The sequence below is a fragment of the Triturus cristatus genome, chromosome 9 (assembly GCF_964204655.1).
Source record: "Triturus cristatus chromosome 9, aTriCri1.1, whole genome shotgun sequence".
In the NCBI taxonomy this organism is placed as follows: Eukaryota; Metazoa; Chordata; class Amphibia; order Caudata; family Salamandridae; genus Triturus; species Triturus cristatus.
The window spans coordinates 246,937,287-246,963,907 of NC_140592.1; the positions used below are offsets into that span (position 1 = coordinate 246,937,287).

The 26,621-nt window shown below is 41.7% G+C and overlaps 1 protein-coding gene across 1 annotated transcript in view; it reads right to left on the reverse strand.

The window, feature by feature from the left end:
- Positions 1–26,621, reverse strand: part of SYN2 (synapsin II) — a 1,092,985-nt gene that overhangs the window by 486,440 nt on the left and 579,924 nt on the right. Inside the window, exon 4 of the mRNA XM_085624864.1 lies at positions 6,815–6,971. Within this exon, the coding sequence (XP_085480990.1) occupies positions 6,815–6,971 (157 nt within the window). The remainder of the gene's footprint in view (positions 1–6,814; positions 6,972–26,621) is intronic.

A 26,621-nucleotide genomic window follows, 5' to 3' on the forward strand; every position in this document is an offset into this window, starting at 1 on the left:
GGAATTGGCCCTCTCCGGAGTGCCACCCCTAAACATTTTTCCTTCACTCCTCCTATTTTAGCTGAATTTGTTTATGTTGGTCTTCAGACTTTGTGCAACTTCCCACTGCTAAACAGTGCTAAAGTACTTGTGCTCACTCCCTAAAACATGGTGACATTGGCTTACACCTATTTGGCATATTTAATTTACTTATAAGACCTCAGTAAAGTGGTATACCATATACCAAGGGAATGTACTTTAAATGCCAGTAGTGGGCCTGCAGCACATACTTTTCCCCCCACTTAAGGAGCACCTTAAAACGTGTTCCAGGTCTGCCATTGAAACCTGAATGCAGTTTTCAACTGCCAATTTGACTTGGCAACATAACTCCATTGCAAAGCCTTACATTTTATTGCATACACGTCACCCCTAAGGTAGTCTCTTGGCAGCCCATAGGGCAGGGTGAATTCTAACTAAAATGTTGGACATGTACTTTTAAGTTTTCCATATCCTGGTAGCGAAAAACTGCTAAATGTGTCTTTCCCTACTGTGAGGACTACCTCTCCCATAGGATTACATTGAGTTGACTTATCACATTTAATAAGTACTAACCTTTGATTGGAAACAGGTGAACATGTCATGTCTAGTGTTTGAGAAATTGCATTTTAAACCCTCTTTAATGGTAAAATCGGATATGAAGTTATACATTTGAAAATGCAATGTTTAGAAAGTTGGCATTTTCCTGCCCTAGCTATTTGGTGCATGCAGCCTGTTCCTGGGTCACATGACTGGGTGCAGTTGGCAGCGGGACTTTGTGTATACCTCCTAGACAGCCACACAATAGAGGAAGTAGGTGTGACTGGATGGGCCAGCACTGTCAGGATGGGGGCAGAGCTGGGCACAGCCCCACTTGCACTTGAATGAGCTGTGTTCTGCCTTCACACAAATGACTTGCCACCACTGCAATGTTCATGCAACCAATTTGGGGCCAGGCCTACTTCAAAGAAGGCACCAGGTATATGAATTGGACCCTAAGAACCACTCTTCAATTCACTTTCTTGACCTGCGAAAGAACTCTCATGTCTGATACTATGGCCTTCTGTGTACTCAACAAGACTGCTTTCTGCACCTGGAAGGACTGCTTTGCTGCCTGGAACCTGCCTTGCCCCCTTAGATTCCTGACCTGCTACTTGAGCCCTGTTTCTCTGCCTGAAACCAGGACTACCAAAGTGACTCCAAGGGCTAGTTGGCTGGACTCCTGATCAGAGCTTTATGGACAGAAAAGGTTACATCCATATTGCAACAGGAACTGGACCCAGCATGAGTGAATACTAACCACACAAGAAGTGCCCCTCCACTGGGCCCTTGGTGGTGGTGCTAAATTTGCCCAGATAGCCAAAAGCCAAAACTTGGTACTTAGAACATTTTTGGCTAAAAACTGCTCTGAGAACCGAAAGGAGACCAGGTGCACTGCCGGTCAGCCTGACTTTACAGAAGCTCCCACTACATTCTTTTACAGAGCAGCAAACCCTGTTCAGGGGTACCTTTGCCACAGGGGTACCTTTGCCAAAGGGGTTCTCGGCCTGGTGGAGCACTTGTCGGATACAGTGTCCATCCTCGTCCCGCTGGATATTTTCAATATCCAAAAAACAGACCAAATCTGAACGTAGAAATATTCACATCAAATTTTTCCAGAGGCTCCCTGACAAAGACGCCTCTTCCTAGGATGCCAATGGCAGTCTAGGCCCAGCTGAAATTGACCTTCTCAGACAACTTTTTTTATTACATTTCTCCTAAGTCCTAAGGTAAGCGCCGACCGGGCCCAATCCACTCTTTGTATCCGACTCGCACTTCATCAAGGTCAGCCATATTTTTTTTTACTATGACTCGGTCTTGCAGGACTAGATATCTGCGGTTGGAGATTTGATATTTTAGGTGTTTGTTTTTACCTTAAACTTTAAAAATTCATAACTCTGTTTGTACTGTTTTGATTTTAGCTCTGTTGGTGGCAAATTAATTATTAAAATGTACTCTATTCTTCTAAATTGGTGTTTGGATTTGTCTTGTATTGTGTTTCCACTTTATTAGTTTGTTTGCTGCATAAATTCTTTACACATTGCCTTAAGTTAAGCAAGCTTAACTGTTTTGTGAGAGGCTACCAAAAGTTAAGCACAGGTCAATTTATTGACTTTAGTGCTTCACCCTGTCAGGGTTTGTGGATGTTGCTTGAGCAGTTTCAAAAAGACATTCAACCAACAACCCAATTTCATGCAAGTACACTACAAAGCTCTAGCCCAACTGATGGAGGAGCTGCATTCTTTAGGTTTGGTTGCTTTCTAAATACAACACTAGTTATGATTTCTTTTGGGTTGCCAGAGATGGCCTCTTAGCCCTGTTTGGGTTCCTTTGACATTATTGTGCCATGACTTCCTAAAAGCCCCGTCATGTAGCACTAAGGCCTTTGGACAAAAAGACTTAGTGATGAAGGGCATTTGCTTCAGGACTACAGTTCATCAAAGGACCAGCAACACTTTCCCACCTTGGTTTAGTCACTCTTCCTCTATCTAGTTCCCTTTTTCTTGGTGTCTATTAAATTCTATGCATTTGCTTTCTCCTATGCTTCCACGAGGTACACACACCATTCACCTGACCATTCACCCTCAACTCCTGAACACAGCAGGAACTGGTATCCTTTAACATCAGTGTTTTCAGACTTCTCATTGAATAAACTGTAATTGCTGTATTCTTTCCTGTGTCTCTCATACTCCTAACTATGTGCTGGAATAGTTGGGTACAAGTGTTTTTAGTCAGATATGGTGAAGTGTCTGTCACAATTTCACCTGGATTTTTTACATGCCCACACTGACAAAAACACACTCTATTTTCTCTGTTTTTGCCTTGGAAAAATTGATTAGTTTGAAACATAGTGTGTTTTAAGAACGTCTAACAATTTTGTCCTCCTCTCTCATTCCACACCGCTTAAGCACCCCTTATGTCCTGCTTCTCATATACTGTAATTTTTACAGGATATTCCAGGGTGATAGTTGGGAAATCTGAAGTTCACCCTACCCCAATCTTACTGACCAAGCTAAGCCCCTTTGCACAAGGGGCTCCATCCACCTCCACCAACTGTTCCAAAAAACTTGCGATAACTATTTTGAAATATACTTAAAGATGAGCGCAGACATACCACACACATCTGTCATGCTGCTAAATGGAAGCATTTTGTGCATTACAGTACTCAAAACAACATTCAGCCACTGATCTTCAATGATGCAGGATATCAGTGGTTATCTCCTTCAACATCAAACATCAGGTCCGGTCTATACCTCAATCAGGCTCCATCTAGCAACTATTGCGGCATTCATGTAAACCAGAGAATGTTCTTCTCTCTTCAAAATCCCTGTTATCAAAGCCTTCATTGAAGGCCTCAATAGGTTCATCCCACCCAGGACAGTTCCTGTCCCTTCTTGGGGCCTTAACATCATCCTTACCAGACTGATGGGCCCCGCCTTCGAGCCCATGCATTCATGCCCTATTCAATTCCTCTCATGGAAGGTTGCCTTCTTCAACGCAATTACCTTTCTGAGGTGCATGAATGAACTGCAAGCTCTCCTGCTTCTCAGGACTAATCCCAAATTCTTACCCAAGGTGGTCTCTGCCTTCCACCTCAATCAATCTATCGAGCTCCCAGTCCTCTTCCCACAACCCGACTCGGAAGCTGGAAGAGCACTTCACATTCTGGACATTAAACATGCTCTACTGTATTACATTTAGAGACCAAATTATTCTTATAAGGTACAACAGTTATTTGTAAGCCTTCTCCAAACCCCATACAGGACATGCCATTTCAAAGGCAGGAATAGCCAAGTGCACCCAACCCTGTTACATTAAAGCTAATAGAATCCCTACCCTCACAGCTCGGACCACATTCCACCCACAAGCAGGGAACTACTATGGCTTTTCTTGGATCTATTCCCATAACAGACATTTGCAAAGCTGCAACTTGATCCACTCCACACACTTGTAGAAAACATTATCGTGCGGGTGTACTATCAATGAAACAAACCAAAGTTGGTCAGACTGTCCTCATCCACTTGTGTTTTAACCGCTTACAGCAGGTCTGATTTTCAGTCCGTGCACAGCATGTGTATCTACAGCCTCATGTGCTATAAACGGAATGTGTTATTTACCCTATAAGCATCTGCTCGTTGCATGTCGTGCTGTAGATTCACTTGTGCAGACTCCCCGGGATCCAGTGGCTGATGCAGGCTTTTTCCTTCTTGATGTGTTCTTTCTACTGCATGGTCACTGTTCAGTTCGATGTACACTACTCCTTAATTAAACCCACCCTTTTGGCAATAAACAATGGAGTTGATGACCATGCACATCTACACCTAAAGGAGTCACCGAGACCTTGTGACTTGAAAGATTTCTTCTTAGAAAAACAACTTGCAACGACCGAGCCTAAACACTAGACTGCCGAAGTATGCACTGTAGATCTATGACCACCCACACTATGAACATAAAATGATCATGCTAACACACAATCAAACAATGGAGTCGATGACCATGCACATCTACACCTAAAGGAGGAGTCACCGAGACCTTGTGAATTGAAAGATTTCTTCTCAGAAAAACAATTTGCAACATCCGAGCCCAACACTAGATGGCAGGAGTATGCACTGTATATCGACAACCACACACACTATGAACATAAAATTATCATGCTAACAGTCATGCTACAAAAAATGTAATTATATCCAGTATTTACTTTTGCAAAAAATGTATGTTCTTTTCCATGCGTTCTAGTCTACATACTTTAACATAGCCTAGTATACCATGATGCAATTCAGGAGATATTGGTAGCTTCTTAATAATTTCTAGTACAGAGTTCAGAAAGACAAGAAAGTATGTCACACACCTTTAAAATATATAATGAAAGGCATTTTGTTCTGCATCATAGACAGATAATGGAAACCGGAAACCTGAGGCCAAATCCTACCTTCCTCTACTTGACCAAACAGTGATTCTATGCAAATCAAACTATAACTGATCCTTATTTTCATTAACCGACAAAATTAGGCACACAACTGATTAATTTCCTGGAGTGTGCATTATATACAGAAAATTACTCATTCAAAGTTCGGTAGACTACAGAGATGATCCATATATAATGACATTGATTCCTTCCACAGCGCACACAGCAAAATAAATTGTGACGTTTCTCACACATGGCAAAATCACTTATGATCATTTTGATTCTGATTAAGTAGTATTTTTTTACATTTATCAATAGTATAAAATAGGCACAAACAAGTCATAAATCCTGTCCTTATTTATCAGGATACTTAGCATAATAGTGGTCAGCAGTGTACGAAAAATGCAATTTGCCATTGGCACCACTACAGATTGAAGCCGGTATTATATCAGTTTAGAACCGCAGTCTGTATTATTGAAAATGTTTATCAATATCAACAAAAATATGACTTTTTTGGGTGTTCACCTAATTTGTGTTGAACATTCCCTAGATACCCCATTAGTAAAACACTTTTCTTACCCCTTCTCACATTTATGACTGCGGGCAAATTCCAGTATGTTGCAGACTTACAGAATTATTGAGTGCAATCTTGCCAGGAAATATGCACAGATCCTGACTTTGCAGATTTAGATCTGCAATGTTTATGTCAAAATTACAGATATTGCAGAGTTGACTTCCACTTTCATGTGTCTATTATTTTGTACAATGGGCCAGAATTGTACAAATATGTTTGAACTTTAGTGTAAACAGATGTTAAAAAAGGGCCTTACGGTGTTTAAGACGTTAGGTATTACAAATTCAGAATACTTGTTCACAATTAGAAAATATTATTAATACCAATATAAATGATACTAGCAATAATATAAATCTAGTAATGATAAAACAAATACTAATATGAATAATATACGAAACAGTAAGCTTTTGTGATCACGGTGTTGATGTTTACAGGGTGAATTGGTGCTAAACTCTATTTTGTGATACCTAAAACTAGTGCATAAAGAAAAAAAAATGAAATTTCAGATCACACTTGTTTCTTTCTTTCCAATTCATCACAACAAATCCAGTAATTCTAAATGTGTTTGACAGCATTAGCATTTATGTAAGCAAAGCCCAGGGGAAGTGTTGCTGATGTAAAGAAAAATATTTTAAGAGCTATTTTTTACAACATTCATCACAGATATATACATTTTACTCTGTGGTAGTTGTCTTTAACCAAAGGTCTAAGAGCTGATGTAGCAGATGGTAAAATGGATGTAATAACATTTTAGTTTTTATGTGCATATCATATATGAATGATTTAAATGACATGTGAGTTATTACTCTCCAAGGATTTGTATTTAGTTGCATATTTTTTACGAAAACAAAAAAGGTCCTGTACGGCAGTGTCTTTTTTAAACAAACTATATTTACTTGATTCGCTTCTACCGTATGTATGTTCTGCACTTAGGAGAACATTGCGCTTTTGTTTTCAAGAGTATTCAAATATTTCAGGAATCTGCTCATCAAGAAATATACCACTCAAATGTTAGTTATGATGTAGTAACTTGAATGGTTTTGTGAAACTAACACCTATATAGATTATTTTCTATAAAATGCACTTTGAATGAAAATATTTCCATTCACAACATTGGTTTAATGTTTTTCTAAAGTTGATCATTAATCTTTACACTTTCCTCATGGTTGCATTTCCATGAGTATACTAAGCCAGAATTTGTATTCGCAAGTGCTATTACAGGGTACATGCATGGCGCAGAGCTAATATTAAATTGGAGAATAAAAAGGTTTAGCACTTACCACCCACGGTTTATCACAAAAGTTGTATATTGACTCTAAGGAGTTGACACTTGGTATTCCAGCATACTGCATTCCAATAATTAGGTTACGATAGTCTTCATTTTCAGCCATACTATATGAATGTTGCCGAATAAGAACAAAGTCGGGTCTAAATGATCTAAAAGGATAAATAATTAACAAAAAAATAGCTGTTACAAGTAATTATAAATTATGTTTATGATATTACTGTAGGATAGGGCAGTAAAGTGAACAATACCTTTACATTACTTTGGCTAATAATACCTTAGACGTGCCCCACTATGCTTTTGTACCACAGCCCCTAAGAATTGTCCATAAAGCTGTGCTGCACTCCCAGTAAGATGCATTATTATTACTGGTGTTAGCACAGCACACATGACTCAAACTAGAGGAGTTATTTGAGAGAATAAATGGAGTAATTAAAAATGACTAGCAAAACATTGGAGATCTTCCTAGTTTGTGACTGAATTATTGCAAGAGCAAAATTACAACTGCAGCTAATCAAATAAAATACATGGTAAAAATATCCTCAGTAAAAAACTCTAGATTAGATTACAAATGGAACCGACAGGTACTGATTATGACACAGTGCTGAATAATATATGTAACGTCCGATCTCCCTGCTTCCCTACCCGGCTAAAGTACTCAAGCAAGCTATCACCCAGCAGCTCACCAAATTCCTGGAACAAAGCCACCTAATGGATGCCTCTCAATCAGTATTCAGTGTCAACTGCAGCACTGAGACCGCGCTGATTGCCGCCACAGATGACATCATAACACCCCTTGACCATGGAGAAACGATGGCCCTGATCCTCCTTGACCTTTCCGCGACCTGTCCCCGGTATTCAACGCAGTCTCCCACATCAACAGACTCTACAACATAGGCATACGACAAGACGCCCTCAAGTGGATCTCCTCTTTCTTTACAGGGTGCGCACACAGCATCTGACTGCGTCTCCTCACCTCTACACCCAAAGACATCATATTTTTTATGTTTTAGTACTTTTGGGAAAGATAAAGTTTTGCTTTGACAACTGTAATTGTTTATACATTTGAAGTTTAATGACTTCATGCTTGATGGATGCCTTGTGGCAAAAGTTGCTCTCAATGAAGTAGGCTTGATTTGCTTATGGCACAGACAATGACAAAGGTTATAAGCTTGATATTTTTATTGCAAAAAAGGTTTGACAAAGGCATTTGTCCATGCTTAATTATTGTGAAAAACATTTTCTGAAGTCAATAGGCCTTTTATGATGGATTGTTATCACACTGTGTTATAGACTGTAGACAGATCTTGTGTTGTATGACATATCACAGATTACCTTGATAGGCAAGGGTTTTGGTGTTGATCATCCCCTCTGAGAAATCCTGTGGGTAAATGATTTGCACTGTAATAATGCTTTCTAGAATAATTGTGGTATGCTTTTGTTTATTCCTCCTTTATATGAGTGTAATTTACAGCCTATTTCCATCTATGAAAGCATACAGCATGAAGGAATGGGTCAGCCCACTTCAGTCATTTTTATTTTCCTCTTTGAGACTTTGAGTAACTGCGATTGACACTTACTTGACACTTATGATAGTCTGCCACATGGTGGCACAGTTTGTCTAATTTAGGGATGAGCACAAAAACAGATGTTTATTAATTTAACCTACATTAGAAATTACTAATACCTGCCTTACAAGCCATTCTTATAACTACTGGTGTCCTTTAATAGTCTGAGTTTATCATTCTTGTAGGAGTGTGATGGTTAGTAGTAGTGTTGGCAGAACTGGCAGGGCAATGGGTAATGCAAGCTGTAGCGGCCTCCTGATGAGGGTCCTGGCACTAATTGTTTTACAACCCAAGCACAGGTCCCCCTTAACTTCTTCCCTTCTCCCCTTTTTATATACATTTTTAGAGCACATTACAACCACTCAGACAGTGCAAAAAAATCACTTGGCTGCTGTTAACTTCTTTTGCAATCTGTTGCTTCTTGAGTGGCCACTGCCTCAAAACCTGGTGACTATCTTCAAATAGTATTGCCCATGCCATGGAGGAAGTTTAAATCAAGTCTACACTCTGCACAATGCAACTCCAAGATGGCCACCTGCTGTTATGTTTAATATTGATGGTTATCGCAAGAGCATGCATGCCATGTTTAGGTGGCAGCATGTTTTCTTTTGTACTTGAATTATTTTAATTTATCTTGCACATGTTTTGAATATGTTGTATAGGTTTTATTGTGGTTGTGTAGCTGGGTGGTTACAAGAATGAGTTGGTGGGCGGATAAATAATGGATGGATGCAAAAATGAGTCAGAGGGTGTGATATATGATGATATATTGAGTGCCTAAACCCATCATTCAGTGAAGAGGTACTTTCATTTATAAGTAACCGCTACAGGCGAGGCCTTTATGTTTGTGCTACCTTAGCAGTTCTGTTTCATTCCGTTCTTGTAAAACCTCTAACTATGTTTTGTGGGCATGCTCCCTGTGTAAGTTTTGACATTTATCCCTGTAATATTACTTCCTCTGTTGAATGAAAAATTTGAGAAGGGGCCAATATTTTATGATCATTTTGTGCGTTTTTTACTCAATGTGGAGAACATAGTGATCCTATTTGTGATTAGAGTTTCTTTTAATCAGGGTCAGTGTAGGAGATCACAATTTACATACAAAGATCCTTTGAATACTTATGAAATTGTTCTTTCAATGTTAACTCTGCACTGCAATTTCCACTTTAGTATTGTCACATGCCCATAATAGTCAGTAAGCTAAATTCAGGTTCTCCTTAACAAAATAATTCGCCTACTGAAATATTTTGGTACAGACCGGTTGGTTGATGGCTACTGTAGTTCTAGTCTGATGACTTGTAAATATAGGATAGGGACTGCATTGATTGTGTGCCACATATGAGAAGAATAATGCAAACAATAAGACCCTATCCAGATCAAGAGCGTGTTATCTATACAATGTTGTCTTGTGAATGCATTCAAGGGATAGCGTATAGTGTGTTATTCAAATGTAGCCTTGAGTACATTTGCAAAATGATGTTTGATTGTTACCGTCACCCCTACTAAAGTCTGCCTCTCTGATCTTATAATGTTTTCTTGTGTGTGACAAAATCATTGGTCATGGCAATTTTAGCACGAGCTGCCAAACATTCCAATAATACTGCAAGAATGACTCAAGATATGTTGGTGTATACATTACAATGCTGTTGCTTGTTAAATGTTGTACTCATATGTCAAATGTGGTGAATATTACCTGTGTGAACTCAAATGGATGACTATCCCTTATATTAATAGCCAGTAGCGTATAAATCTCATATGAAGGGCCTATAAATTGTCAGTTTAACAGTTTGCCCACTATTTTCCTGTTTGACTCACATAACATTTTGGAGTTCACATCTGAATGAACTGTTGTCATGTTCTTTGGTGTGTTATATACTATATGGAAGATTGTGTATCCATATACTGAATGCATTCATTTCTTGATGGGTTAAAGCAGTGTGGGAGAACATGGTCATAAAGTTATTTGTAGATGTACACATGCCTAATATAAGCTGCTTTGGCATTCACAATTTGAGTAATAAATATGGAAATGAGCACACATTAACCTTGGAAACCTTTGAGTGGAATATGATTTTCAGAAAACATATATTAGAAATGAAGTCATTAGCTGGCAGAGATGTGCACCCTGTCCAAGTATGGACCACCACCATAGTCAGGGTAAGTCAAATACACACCCTAAAATAACCTGTGCTCACCCTCTGGTAGCTTGGAACAGAGCAGTCAGGCCTAACTTAAGAGTCAATGTGCAACTCAGTGAACACACCACAAAAAGACTCCACACATGTTTAGAAGAATAGAGAATATTTATCTGAGTAAAACAAAACCAAAATGAGAAGAATTCAATCAGTAGAAGTCAAGATATTAATTTTTGAAAAAATAAATGCAAAAACAGTGCTTAATTGTTAATAGTGCTAAAGGTTACTTGAAGTCACGATACACAGGGGTAAAGCTGAAAAGTCAAACTGACCATGATGGAGCGTGGGTGTGATAAAGTTCCAAAGAGGTCCCGCTGAAGTTTTACCTTCTTAAGTTGAGCCAAGAGTCCCTTTGGCGGGGAAAGAGTTCACCAGGAGCACAGTGAGCATTGCTGGCGGTGGTCCGCGGGGCACAAAGGGCCTCTGGGCATTGCAGACAGATGGTCTGGGGCCTTGTGGTTGAGAGTAGCAATGTTGTTGTGCAAAGAGATGAATTTGCTCCCGCTCGTGCTGATCCTTTGAGCGAGTGACATGGTTCCGGAGTGAACAGGTTCATTCGTAGTCACGAAGAGTCCAAAAGCTTGATTTAAAGGGCCCAGGAGCTGTAGATCATGAAAGCAGCTGAAGAACCCCCTTATGATGCCCAGAAGTTGGGGGGGGGGGGACCTCAGGCAAGGGTAGGACTCACAGAAGGCAGATTCCAGAAGCTCCAGCAGATTTGTAGAAAGTCTTCTGTGTCCCTGATACTTCAGAAAACAGGATGCAAGCCAGCAAGCCCTTGGAGCCACTATGGATTCAGTCCTTGGCCTCAGCAGGGCAGAGAGCAGCAGGCAGCAGGGCAGCTCAGCAAAGCAGAGAAGCAGTTCCTCAGAACAGTCAGTCACAACAAAGTGGGAATCCTTCAGCACAGCAGAGTTCTTCCCAGGTCCAGTAGTGTCATGATTTGATAGGGCCAGAGCTCTGGTACTTGTACCCAAAAGTGCATTTGATGTAGGGGGTGACTTCAAAGGAATCCTCTGAAATGCACAAGAATACTTGTCTGCCAGTTTAACCTTGGGGGTAAATCAGTGGGTTTTGTGAGGACAGGACGCATCCTATTCAGATGTAAGTGTGAGCCACCTCTCCAAGTCCCTGCTTAGGAAGGCTATCAGTATGCAAATGAATCTTTTGTCACTCCCAGCCCTTCATGTGTTGTGGCTGTCTAGAGGGAATGCACAAAGTGTAATTGCGACCCAGCCAAGACATGTATTGGAGACAGACTGCAAAGCACACAGAGCAGAAAAAGCTGAGAAATGTCCACTTTCTAAAAGTAAAACCAAAGGGGATGATGGACGGAGTGTTGAACATTGCAAGCACTCACCCCCAGTCAACTGACCTGGGTTTAATCCATCATCATTCTTTAGCTCACTCAGCCACCCCAGTTCAGACATGGCCATATGCAAATCAGTCTGACCCTGTGCCTCATGGGAACAGTCCAGCCCGAACTGCCAAGCAATGTCTTCCCTGGACCGGAAACAAGCATCCTGGGACCGGTTTCTGGCTAACCAGCCGTCATCAGCCAGGTGTCACACGACAAGCCTCTTGTATCCTTGCTGGGATTCAGGGAAAGAAGCTAGTAGAAACCTGTAGTTTTTAGACGCTCCCTTATTTCAAGTAGGTGGGGGGAGTTTACACCGATTCCCTCCTTAAATAGCTCTCCTCAGCAGCAAAACGGTGCTTGGCTTTCAGATTCGTAGAGTCCTGAGTCCACGCCCTTCCTCACCGTGTTCCTGTTGTCCTTTGGAGCCTGCTTTGCTGCTAGCTGCCCCATTCCTTGTTCCTGTATCCCGTTCAGACCTTCATTCTATGCTTTATGCTGCATTGTGAATATAGTCCCTGAATCTCCGAGTCCCCTGTCCCTCTTTGGAAGCAGTCGTGTGTGTAATTTAGAGCAACGCGACCGCGGCGGAATAGCAATTTTGTTGCATTGTGATTCTCCCTCACGCTCGGTTCGAGCTTTTACTTTCCCCAGTGCCCTAAAGCGTTTGTTATTGCAGCCGGATACATTGTTGCCAGTATTCGCGCTCGACGCGCTTTGAGAGCAGCTGTAGGTGATTGTGTTTATCCTCAATATAATTTCTTGGCACTCGTGTGGTGCTTGTAAATAGACCTCTTGGTCACACATTTATTTTATAAAGGTAATGCCTTGCAGGGTTTCAGAAGCCTGAAGGAGTCCACCTCTCCTTCTATGTACCTTTATGTTCCCTAGAGTCTTATTGCACAAGTCACCTAGGTATAAACCTTTTGTATTCTCATTTGAGCCTTCAAGTCTAGTTATTGGGCTTGTAGTTTTCCCCTCTCTTCAGTTACCCACTGTGACTCCGCCCTCCTGTGATTTGCCTGGCGGATATTACTCTGCTGTCCTGCTGATTCTACAAGTCCCAGCTGAGTCGCTGTTTGCAGCATAACGAGATGTCCAGTGGGTAAGAGGGAAACGAGAGGGGGAAGAGCATAGTTCACCTTAAACCTTAGATTGTATGGTAGTCTTAATGAACTACGAGAGAATAGAGAGTAATCACTCTTATTGTCTTTATTGTCTTTGCTGCAGGTTGTTTTCTGCTGTGCCCATTAGGAGACACCCGCTGGGGGAATCAAGTGAGCACTTCCAAACCTTGTCCTCACATCTCTCAGGGTCTGTCTGCTGCTAGAGTGTATACAGGTTCACGCTTCCGTGGACTGACCTCGAGAGTGTGGGGGTATTCTCGTCGTTCCTGTGGATTGGGACTACGACTTCACACAGGTGGGTCAAAAAGGCGACACCAGCCTAGCTTGAATCCAGTGGCAAAGTGAGCAAGGGACCCACGTCTGGGCATACCCTGCCAATTTAGGGCGAACAAAGCAAAACCAAAGGGGATGATGGACGGAGTGTTGAACAATGCAAGCACTCACCCCCAGTCAACTGACCTTGGTTTAATCCATCATCATTCTTTAGCTCACTTTGCCATCCCAGTTCAGACATGGCCAGATGCAATTTATAAAACGGTAATGTCAAATCCAACTTTACCATTAAAAATAATTTATTACCACTATTCCAAAGACATTAAAGATGAATTAGCTACTCGTTTACAATCACGGATTACAGCTTAAAAGGTGTTTTAAGGAATCCCCAATTGTGGTAAATAAAATAAATATTACCGGACTGAATTTCATGCGGAATCTTAAAATAAAGTAAAATAGCTCAAAATAACAAGAGGCAGAATCCGTGGTATAAGAGGTTTTCTAATGGGCTTTATTCCATTCAAAATGGCCGACTCGAGTCGCGGCCTTCAGGTTCCGTCACCACGAGGGTTCAGGAAGTGAAGTACAATAATTTATTAACAGACATGTATTTTTATAATAAGTTCATTACAATGAAACGAATGTAGAAGGCGTAACATTTGATAAGAAAAATGACGTGACAGTGACATAATCGAAACTAGGCGTAATAAGGAATAAAAGAAACATGATTGGTTTGCATTATCAGACATAGGTGGATCTATAAGATAATACTTGGCATAGATGCGCGCGCAGCAGTATGACGTGTAATTGACGTGCAACTAGGGGGTGAAGGGGACTTGACATTAACTCTACATATGGAGACGAAAAGTCTGAGGGGTCAAGTCAACCTAATCCCAAATCATATCTAACATCCTATGTTTAGAGAACTATGTTATCCTCAAGGAAGAGACTCTCGGACAGAATCTATTCTATACTGACTGTGTACGTGTACAAGCGTCTAAGTGTCTATATGAGATGCGAGGGATAGAAAACTTTCCATGGCAACAGGGCTATGAATCACTTGCAGGAGGACGGAAAGGCTGAGTCCCTTGCTTGTGAGCTAAAGGAAATGTTTACCTAAATCACTGGACAGGAATGCATCGGCTGGAGAGCAAAATAGATAATTCGAAGGTGAAATACAACTTCTTGGCAGACAGGCGAAAACTGGCCGAGGCAGGCACCGTTTGCTGCACAGGGAGTAGGACAAAGTTCATGGATACAGATGCGAGCTCAAGCTGAAGCTGTCAGAGACAGAGAGCAGGGAAAGGCTTTGAGGACAGAATCGGGCCTACTCGCCTGAACTGTAAAAATGGAGTAACTTAGCCATGTAAAGTCGGTGGCCTTTCATACTTGGGAATCGAATATCCAGCCCATTGATGGCGGATCTGACAGAGAACATGTTGACGGTAGACACACATATGTTTGCGTCTTAGAAACTGGAACTGGAGGGAACATACATGTACTTGTAACATGTATATAGAACCGTTGGGGTCCAAGATAGGGGACATAACTGATCAGGAAAATCCACATTTCCACATTCCCTCCTTGTCCCCTTCTTGCCCTTCAAGAGACATCAATCTTCATTATTCCATCGATTTGCTCATGGAGCATCATTTCTTCTTCCTTCTTCTTCCGACATTTTGAACGAGAACTGTGATATGGAATGCATGATGTGGCACACAGACCACAAATCGCTGGTCCACATTGTAGGCATAAACAACAACTGAAGAGCATAAGAAGGCCAATACCTAGGAAGGATAGAACTCTCCATCCCCAGGCTGATATCACATTCCAAAACCACCCGGACCACGTCCAAGTGCCTGGATTCTCGTGTATCTGGCTTACAATCTTATGAAGGCGTGTTATAGCTTTATATACAGATGGCGAATTTTCTGGTATGAATATGCAGCAGCTGGATCCGATGACCCTGCAAGCTCCGCCCCTATCGGCCAGGATGACGTCAAGGACAAGACGATTCTGGAGAACAACAATTCTCATCACTGATTGTTCCTCTGTCAGATTGCCTAGGGCGGCTATAGTCTCGTTTACTACAGCTTCAAGAGTCTTGGTGAGTCTGCGTATCAGCTTACTATTTGATATAGTACCTATATAGGGAAAGATACCTTTATTGAAATCTACATACTTGTCCCATGCTGTCTCAGTATAATCGACAACTGGGAGATCTCTTTGCTCTCTTTTGTGTACTAAATGAACATTTCGATAATAATCAGGGGGAGCTAGGAAAACAGGTGGCAGAAGGAATGCTATGTAACAGGTACCATCCCAATCTAGAGGCAGAAGCATATATGCCGTCTGACCACATATAAAGTAAGAATGGCGAGAAGCTCTAAATGAAGATTTACCTTGATCACTATATTCTACTGTAGTAACGCATTGGCTATGGCCCATGTGTATGGAACCAACTTTTCTTACACATAATTCACCCTTTACTGGAAATACTGACATAGTGGGCAGAATTAGTTCAACTTCGGATTTGACATTCAAAATCATAAGATTAGGCGTAAAATTACCTAATTTATACACTTCATTTTCTAAATCAGTTCCTGTTCTACTGGGGTGACCCTCCTTATTAGGGTGACAGACTTTGAATAAAACTAGATTCAGATTTCCCCATATCCAATGTTGTTGATAAACTGCTGTGTCTGGGTCTATGGAATTTAATAAACTAAACCATGCTCCACAGGAGCCATTGTGTGTGAATGGATGTGGAAAGAAAGGCAGAACTCCTTTGTTATTCTGATAGGGAGGAAGTCGGCCACACACCCAACAATTGGTCGCATTACTAGTCTGATGGGAATGATGTAACATACTAATGAAGGTGTTATTGCGCAGCGCAAGTCTATAAGATAATTCATGTGGCGGTAGGTCACTAAAAGAATGTTCTGCAGCAACATTATAAAAATGTCTAGAGATAGGATGATATATGTGCAAAATCACACTCGTAATAATTACTAAAATACTCAATAAAAACAAAATTAATAATGTCCTTATACAGTAGCTACGCAGTGATTTACAATACGCCTGTCGTTTCAACATTTCTCGGGTATTTTCTCTACTCAGGTCCAAGGGATACATGTCGGAGACAATTCAACCGCTTCACCTTGGAGAGGACTTAAACAATCAAATTGCTCGACTGTTTGGGCCTAAGCTTTAATTTATAGCACTGAGAGTCATTCTGTTCAACAAAAGGAAGTTTTGAATCAGTCTGTGAGGGAGTGCAGGGCACAGTGTCTATATCTGAAGGTAGTCCATGAAATTTTTTGACGTGACTTGAATGAATCCACCCTTTGCGTCCCTCGATCTTCACGGCTGTTCTTGTGGTCAACAGGACCAACTTGGGTGCTTTCCACCTGGGCTCCAGTTGACTTTTCCTGTCGAAATTTCTCACAAAGACAAGATTACCCGGAACAACGTCATGGGGTTTCGCCTCAGTGTTGTCGGGAAAGGCTGCAGCTACCTGTGAACGAGAAGATTGTAGTGCAGACATCAAGGAAGCCAAGTAATCTGTCAGCATGTTACAGTCAATGTCAGTTATTTTGCGTGGTATAGGCGTCCCCCACATATTCGGTGGTCTACCAAAGATCACCTCATACGGGGATAGCCCTGTTCTAGAGTGTGCTACCATTCTCATGTAAAAGAGTGCAACTGGTAATGCTACTATCCAGTCGACACCTTTCTCTCTACATATTTTGGACAGTCTGATTTTCAGTGTCTGGTTATGTCTTTCTACGAGACCTGCTGCCTCGGGGTGTCGGACACAGTGGAATTTCCACTGATATCCCAACAAGAGTGAGACATGTTTCATTAATTCGGATGAGAAAGGCTGACCGTTATCTGAATATACAACACGTGGTAAACCGTACCGTGGGAAGAATTCTCGAACTAACTGTTTGGCAGTAGTCGGGGCAGTGTAATCTGATACGGGATACGCCTCTGTCCAACGGGAGAGAGCGCAGACAACTACGAGGACATATTTGAATCCTCGACAACGTTCCATCTGAATATAATCCATCTGGAGGACTTCAAAAGGATGGTCAGGAGGCTGAAATCCACCCTGCTCTACGGGAACACTCTTTCCTGGATTAAACTGACAACATATCATACAGGTACGAACTTTTTGTTTAGCTGCTGCTCGTAAATGTTTGTTGAACCAAATGTGCTGAATGCTGTCTAGCATAGCCTTCTCTCCTAAATGTGCTGGACTGTGAACTGTAGCTATAATGGCTTGAACCATGGAATCAGGGAGAAACCATACAGATTTCTCCTTCGTCATCCATCCTTGATCTGTCTGGATCCCTCCTAGTTCCGTCCACTTCTTTATTTCTTCTGCTGTGGCATGTGTCTGTATGTCAATTACGTCAAGTGCGGGATCCTTAATTGTCATACACTGTGTTGGTGTCTGAACTATTGGCTTTGTCATGTCTAATGTGCGATTCTGAGCAGTCTGTTTAGCTGTTCTGTCAGCTAAATCATTGCCTTGAGAAATGGTATCAGTAACCTTCGTGTGTGCTTTACATTTCATAATCGATATAGCAGTGGGTAAATGTATTGCGTCTAACAAGGCATGAATGAGGGGTCCGTGCTGAATGTGGGCACCATGGGAAGTTAAATAACCTCTCTCTCGCCACAGCACGCCGAAGTCGTGTACAACTCCGAATGCATAACGTGAGTCAGTGTATACATTAACTTTCTTATTTGTGGCTTGAATACAGGCTTGCGTTAGAGCAATAAGTTCTGCTGCTTGGGCTGACAGAATATCTATACAATGTGTCTCAATAATTTCAGTGTCTGTTGTGACTGCATACGCGGCCACTAAATCTCCTGTACTTGTTCTCATGCATGATCCGTCTACATACAACGTCAGGTCTGGATCTAACAATGGAACGTCTGTCAAGTCTTGTCTAGGTTTCGTCTTTATTTCAATGATTTCAACACAATCATGAGCTAGTGGGTCTGTTCCAATTACAGGTAATAGTGTAGCAGGATTCAATGTATTACACCGTCGGATCTCTATGTGTGGTTGAAACAATGTCAGTTCATAACCGGTAAGTCTTGCTATGGTCAAGTGTTGTGTTTGTGTTCGGTTCACAAGAATCTCTACTGCATGTGGTACTTGTACTGTCAATGGGTGTCCTAATACTATGGCATCGCTTTGTCTGATTGCTAAAGCTGTCGCTGCCACTGATTTCAGGCATGCAGGCAAAGCCTGAGCTACGGGATCTAATGTACTGGAAAAATAAGCACATGGCTTGCGTGATCCTGCTTGATCCTGAGTGAGTACTGACAAGGCAGTACCTTCGCGTTCTGTAACAAAGAGTGTAAAATGTTTGCTATAACATGGTGTTGCTAAAACAGGTGCTTGACATAAAGCTTCCTTTAGGCTTTCAAAAGCTTGTGTATGTTCCTGAGTCCAAGGGAGAACAGTCGATGTGGCTGCCTCCTGTGTGGTTAACTGAATGAGTGGTTTTGCTAGAAATGCGTACTGAGGGATCCACTGCCTACAATATGAAGTGAGGCCTATGAAAGCTCGCACCTCCTTCTGTGTCTGGGGTATTGACATATTAGCAATTAACTGGATGCGATCTGGTGTAAGCTGCCTTCCCTCCTTGGACAGCGAGTGACCAAGATAAATAACTCGCTGAACACAGAATTGCAGCTTAGAAGGGGACACCTTGTGCCCCTTGTCGGCTAGGAAATGTAAAACTGTCAGAGAAGCTTTTTCACATTCTGGCTCGCTTCTCGCGGTGATCAGCAGATCATCGACATATTGAAGCAGTGCTGTATTGACTGGCATGTGGATACTGTCAAGTTCTCGTTTCAGTGCTTGGCTGTAGATGCTTGGGCTTTCTGTAAATCCTTGAGGAGCGCGTGAGAATTTAAAGCTGCGTCCATTTAAACTGAATCCGAACAAGTATTGGCTTTCCGGATCTATTGGGACGCTGAAAAAGGCATTCTTGAGATCAATTACAGTAAAAAATGTTGCTTCGGAATCAATTGCTGTCAACAATGATGATATATCAGGGACCACAGGGAATTGTGGTACAATACACTTGTTTAGTTCACGCAAATCAATAACCAATCGGTACACCGGTGGGGCAGTAGGATCAGTTCGTTTAAGAATCGGAATTATCGGTGAATTACATACATTGGAGTCTGTTTCTACAACTACTCCCTGGGCAATTAGCTCATCAATGATTTTCAGCAAAGCCACTACAGCATCATGTGGTAACTTGTATTGTCGCATTCGTGGTAGTACCACTCCTGCTTTCAATGTAACTCGATAGGGTGTAATGTTCATGCAGCCAACATCCGTAGGGCCTTGTGCCCATAGATGTACTGGTAAAGTCTGTAGTCGGGGATCCATGTCTCTAGACACATAGTGACCTTTAAAATCACGCAAAAACAACCTTACTCCTTCCGGAGAACAACATATTATGGCTCCTAGTGCTTTCAGAGTCTTAATTCCTAACAGATTTTCTGGGCATGATTTAGTAAGCAATAAATCTGTAGTTCGTGTCAAAGGTCCTATCGTAAGTGGTAGGGGCTGTGATACTTCATTAACAATAGGTTTTCCTGAAAAACCAAGGGAAACATTTTGAGAGCCTGAGAGGGGTGCCCCTGGAACTTCACTACTTTTTATGGTTGTTCGACTTGCCCCTGTATCGAGTAAGAATTTTCTATCTTGACCTAATAATTCACTATGTACATAAGGTCCTTCTTGATCTACCGGAATCTCGATAAGCGGTAAGTCAACTTCCCTCTCTAGGCTGCTTCATGCGTAACGCTGATACTCAGGGTATTCATACTGTGCAGTCTGATACATTTGTCGTGTTGTAGTTTGTGTGGCAGTAGCGGGCAACGGTGGTGCAGCTGGCACAAACTGTATGGGTTGCTGTGAGGCTGGCATGGACTGTTGCTGAACTGGCATGGACTGTCCATGCTGCATAGCTCCTTGTTCATTCTGATCTTGTCTAACTAATCGTGGTCTCTCTTTTGCAATACCTGTAGCTATATTACGTTTCAGGACTGGACAATCGTGTACATAATGGCCTAGTTGTTTACAGTAATTACAGGTTCCTTTTACAGGAACTGCAGAATCACCAGAATGTGTCACACCCTTTTTGTGACCATCTGTTGGTACTGTCTGAGAAACTAGCATTTTCATTTTTGTATCCTTCATGCGTCTATGCTCGTGTTCTTGTTCATCCCTAATTCTATTGTGATGATACTGTAACATTTGTAGCATTTGCGACGGAGTGTTACTTTGCCAGGTACTCTCGAATTTCAATATTCTATTCTTCACTGGAGGCAATGCATTTTCCACTAATTTTGTCACAAATAAATGTGGATATGAGTCACTACTTGCTTTTATACCACTATTTATACCAAAACATTTTTCAAATCGAGCATAATAATCGCTTGTGTCTTCATCTTGCTTTTGCTTACAGGCTGTGATTGCACCCCAATCTTCCTTTTTTGTAGTTAATAAACGTGGCAGTACCTGTACTAGTAAACCTGGTAATAGTTTAACTTTATCCCCGAGCCCCGAACCTGCAGTTCGGCTCCTTTCTTCCTCTGCTAATGCTGTCCAGTCTATCTTTTGGTCTCCCACTTCCCACTCTTTTTCTTTCAGTTTTTCATAAATGCCAGCAGGCAAAAGCACCTTTAATATCGTCATAATATCAGGAAAGGTGTACTCTCCCATCAGTAACATGTCTTTAATTTCTCGGTGGAAACCCGCTGGGTCTTTGTCATGACTAGGTACTACTTTCTTCATTTCTAATAATTCCATTTTTGATATGGGTGTGTAAACAAATACACGGTGAAACTCATTGTCTTCGCCTTTTATTGGGTGCACTTCCCGTAAAGGATTTTGTCTATCCATGTAGTACGGTGCTCTTTCTCTGGGGGGCAGGGAGAGAGAATCTGGATTTACAAAAAGGACGTACTGCTTACGTGACACTAATATCTCTTTAATTAGCTTGTTACTAGAACCTCTCCATCTGTACGTGAGTAGTTCCGTTAATATATCAGGTAAAGGACCAGGGTCAGCATGTTGGCTCTTATATAATATGAGGAGTTGCTGAATCATATAGATTCCAGCTAAACGTTGTTCATCTGTACTGAGGTTGAGAAACGTGTGTGCTACGGTCTCATCACCGTATTTTTCAGGACTAACAATCCAGTGAACGGCTGATCTGGCTAATTCTTGCTCATCTATGGAATCGAGGAGGTGATAACCCCTTCGTTCTCGTAGTATTTTATCTGCGGCTTGAAACAAATGTTCAGGAGATTTCAGATTTATTACAGGCGTCGGATACGTTCTGCTATTATTTGGGTATACAGAGTGTATTGGATCAGAAAAACATCTAGTATTTTCACAGGATCTTCCCCTGCCTACATAGGCTATGGTCTCTGACTGTCTTGCAGAGTTCCCTGATTCGGACACTTCATCTTGCTCAAACTCGTCTGTTCCCAATCTTTCTTCATGAATACGCTCTATTTCTTTACGGATTTTTCGGCACATGGCTATTATACAATTTTGCTTATCGTGTCTCCCTTCTGATATATTCTGACTCCATCTTGTAAGAGTAAGCATTACATTCGGGTCTACCCCCGGACGATCTTGATTTCTGATCACACAGTTTATGAGGAAACGTAACAGTTCCCCCTGTATCTCTACTTTCTGGAATTCCATAGCTCTGTTAATACATCCTGGATCTCGTCCTGTTTGAACAAAATGATATATGTTATCCAGATGCGTAGTCATTCCTGGTAACCTTGCTAAATACTCTGCGGCTCGTCTGATACGTAATGATGCCAGGACCATTTCGTCCTCTTTACCCACCACTGGGTCATATCTACAATTTACAAGGAGTTCCTTAAGCGTACGTTCATTTACGAATTTTGGTGTACGTGAATGTGTTGACTCTTGAAAGACAAGTTTATTTATTCTAGGTGGTGTAAAAGTACTGCTAGCACCTCCCGTGGCCCCATCTGGGGCGTCGGGTGTGAAAGGGTTCGTCGAACGTGACACCGCAACTATGGGTGTCGATACCTCTGTAGAGTCGACTGCGGAGACAGATGCAGAAACAGATGTGCTTGCCGAAGCTTGTGTCGGGACTTGCTGTTGCACGGGAACAGATACCTGATCCTGACGTTGAACCCCTCTGCCAGATGGTCTATGTGGTACGGCGTTAGCATACTCGGGAGCTGCGTCATCTAGATATGAGGAAAGAAAAACATCTTCTGCGGTTCTGGGAAGCCCCTTTGGATGTACCTTAATTGGAAATAATGGGGGTGGCAAGTCTTTTGGTATCTCTGGAGCAGCCTTAGGTAATCCTTCGGCTAGTAGGGGATACATACCATTCATAAGAGCATTTCTTTGTCTATTTACTTGTTCTGATTTCACTCGGATACCTTCCTCAATTAATAGATTTTCTTGAACTTTATTTGAACTTTCTTTACTCCTCTCTTCTTGTCTACGTGCTTTTTCTGTTCGTCTATGAGATTCTTTACGCCATAACTCAACAGCGTCTTTCTGTGACTGTCTGACCTTTCTTTTCCATAACTCTTCCTCCACTTTCATGATGCACTCTGCATCCCAGGTTCCCGCTGCGGGCCACCTTTGACTTTCCGGTAATCCCTTGGTATAATCTACCCATAGATCAAGAAACAATATGGCATCTAAGCCATGTTTATGGTACATGAAATGTCCTGGAGTGTCTCTAGGAGGAATAGGAACTGCTTCTTCAAGCACCCCTTTTCTGGTAGTAATCTGTCTTAACTTCGAGAAGAGCGGCATATTGACAACTGACCTGATACTTACTCTTGAACTTACTTAATACGAGAAACACAATAATGAACAGTGAACAATGAACAGTCATTCATACCACAATATGCAAGACATTTTCTGAATACTTTAAACATTAAACATTAAACATTTAATAATGGTCGACAATGATGACAGTCTGCCTAACTAATCACCACGCTGAATTCTTGACAATAACTGAATACTTCGGAATACTTGATATACTGCTAAACAGTACATATACACTGCTAAACAGTGCGGACCGGATTTGTGTACCCAAATCCGTCTTGACCGGCACAACCTATGTGCGCGTCAACACGCCTCCCCGGCGATGGTACTCACCGAGTAGCTCCTTGAAACGGAAGGCCTCAGAGAATGGACAGGACTCGATAACTGCGGACAGCGGACCCTCTGGACATCGGAATTTCGGAAAACCTGGTGGGCCTCTGTATACCTCGGATCTTGCTCTCTCAGCTAGGCTCTGGTCGGGATACTTCGCACTTCTCACCGCCTCGTCTGGGTTGATCGCAGCCTCAGTCGCCCCCGCTTGACCGGAGGGAGCTTACAGGAAATCCTGCTGGTACGCGTTTATGGTCCGTCCAGCTGTGGCAGGAGACCGGGCCTGCAACGCACCGCCGGCGCGTGAGATGAGAAAGTGTCCCTGTTCGGGCGCCATTATGTGGTAAATAAAATAAATATTACCGGACTGAATTTCATGCGGAATCTTAAAATAAAGTAAAATAGCTCAAAATAACAAGAGGCAGAATCCGTGGTATAAGAGGTTTTCTAATGGGCTTTATTCCATTCAAAATGGCCGACTCGAGTCGCGGCCTTCAGGTTCCGTCACCACGAGGGTTCAGGAAGTGAAGTACAATAATTTATTAACAGACATGTATTTTTATAATAAGTTCATTACAATGAAACGAATGTAGAAGGCGTAACATTTGATAAGAAAAATGACGTGACAGTGACATAATCGAAACTAGGCGTAATAAGGAATAAAAGAAACATGATTGGTTTGCATTATCAGACATAGGTGGATCTATAAGATAATACTTGGCATAGATGCGCGCGCAGCAGTATGACGTGTAATTGACGTGCAACTAGGGGGTGAAGGGGACTTGACATTAACTCTACATATGGAGACGAAAAGTCTGAGGGGTCAAGTCAACCTAATCCCAAATCATATCTAACATCCTATGTTTAGAGAACTATGTTATCCTCAAGGAAGAGACTCTCGGACAGAATCTATTCTATACTGACTGTGTACGTGTACAAGCGTCTAAGTGTCTATATGAGATGCGAGGGATAGAAAACTTTCCATGGCAACAGGGCTATGAATCACTTGCAGGAGGACGGAAAGGCTGAGTCCCTTGCTTGTGAGCTAAAGGAAATGTTTACCTAAATCACTGGACAGGAATGCATCGGCTGGAGAGCAAAATAGATAATTCGAAGGTGAAATACAACTTCTTGGCAGACAGGCGAAAACTGGCCGAGGCAGGCACCGTTTGCTGCACAGGGAGTAGGACAAAGTTCATGGATACAGATGCGAGCTCAAGCTGAAGCTGTCAGAGACAGAGAGCAGGGAAAGGCTTTGAGGACAGAATCGGGCCTACTCGCCTGAACTGTAAAAATGGAGTAACTTAGCCATGTAAAGTCGGTGGCCTTTCATACTTGGGAATCGAATATCCAGCCCATTGATGGCGGATCTGACAGAGAACATGTTGACGGTAGACACACATATGTTTGCGTCTTAGAAACTGGAACTGGAGGGAACATACATGTACTTGTAACATGTATATAGAACCGTTGGGGTCCAAGATAGGGGACATAACTGATCAGGAAAATCCACATTTCCACACAATGCTAGACTATGGACAGAGTAGGCCTCACAGCAGTGAAAAAAACTAATTTAGCTGTTTGTCACGGTCAGGACATGTAAAACTTAAAAGTACATGTCCTGCCTTTCAGTTACACAGCACCCTGCCCTTAGTGTCACCTAGAGCCCTCTCTAGGGGGGACGTATGTGTGATAAAAGGGGAGTTTAGGGCATGGCAAGAGGATGACGACTGCTGAATGTGGAAATGAAAAGCGACATACATTACAGTGCTTTAGAATGTGAGATATAGTCTAATTTGTAAGCTTTTGTTCAAAATAATTAAACAGCACATCTTTACAGGACAGATTTGACAGCTTCACACTTTTGTACATGTGTCCATGTCTACTTAAAATACAGGTTCTGGCATTCTGGCATTTCCCGGCGAGACAGCTGCTTTTAGGGCTGGTTGGATGCTCTGACCCACCCCTGAAATTGCTAAACCAATATATTTGCTGTAATTTGCACCATCTAGACGCATTTCATCTGAAATTGCCTTTGGGGGAAGACTAAACCCATGTTCCAATATCCATTATTGGAGGTCAGGTTGTTTGATATTCCCCCATGTCCAGTGCAATATGGGGCTGGCTGGAACACTTTTGCTATGAGTGACTTTTTAGGTGTGTGTGAAATCAATGATTTGCTTTTGCATAATTACAAACGATTTTGCAAAACATACACTATGTGAAATACAAAACAGGTGTTAGGCGCTACATTTCTGCATGAAATGGGCAGTTGCTTTCTTTTTGGATGTTAGGATGCATGTCTCCCAAAAAATTGTACAAAAATCATATGTGCCATGAACAGCAACGACTCACATACTGGCTGTTTGCATTGTTTTTACGCTCCTATGGTAAAATGATGCCATGCAGTTTAATGGCAGAATTTTAGGAATTTTGCAGCGGTTCTTTACCAGGGGACCCCTGGGGTCTGCGATTCCTACTCAGGTGGTCTGTGATTGCTTAGAAAATTAAATAATATTAACAGATTAATAAAGTGTACATACATAAAGAAGCAAAACGTACAGCTGAAAACTTTAATACGTTCTGTAAATGTGAAGGAATTTCAAATTGAGGCCAAAAATCAAGTTAGCATCCTCAGATTGATTTGGGGGATCAGTGCACGTGCAACAAACAGAATATAGAATGGATGATTAGTGGCCTCAGTTGAATTTAGGAAATCTCCAACCTTTGCATTAAAATTACAATTTAGAGTTTTTTTCAATATTTTTTGTGAATTAAAACAATATTTTATAATTTGGGCAATTGTTTGATGAATACTCGTTTCTGTATCTTTTTTGTACTGGTTTGCAGTTCAAACCATCGAGAATGCTTAGGCTGCGGTCCCGAGCTTCTAGTAATGATTTAGGGGATGTCCCAAGATTGCAATAATGATTCAGAGGACCACCCCGGGTTCCACTAATGGTAAAGTGGTGGTCCACAGAAGTCAAAAGATTAAGAACAACTGTTACTGGGTCCACATAAAAAGGGCTCGACCTACAGTATTTGATTTAGAGATGTGCCGGTTTGTGAGAA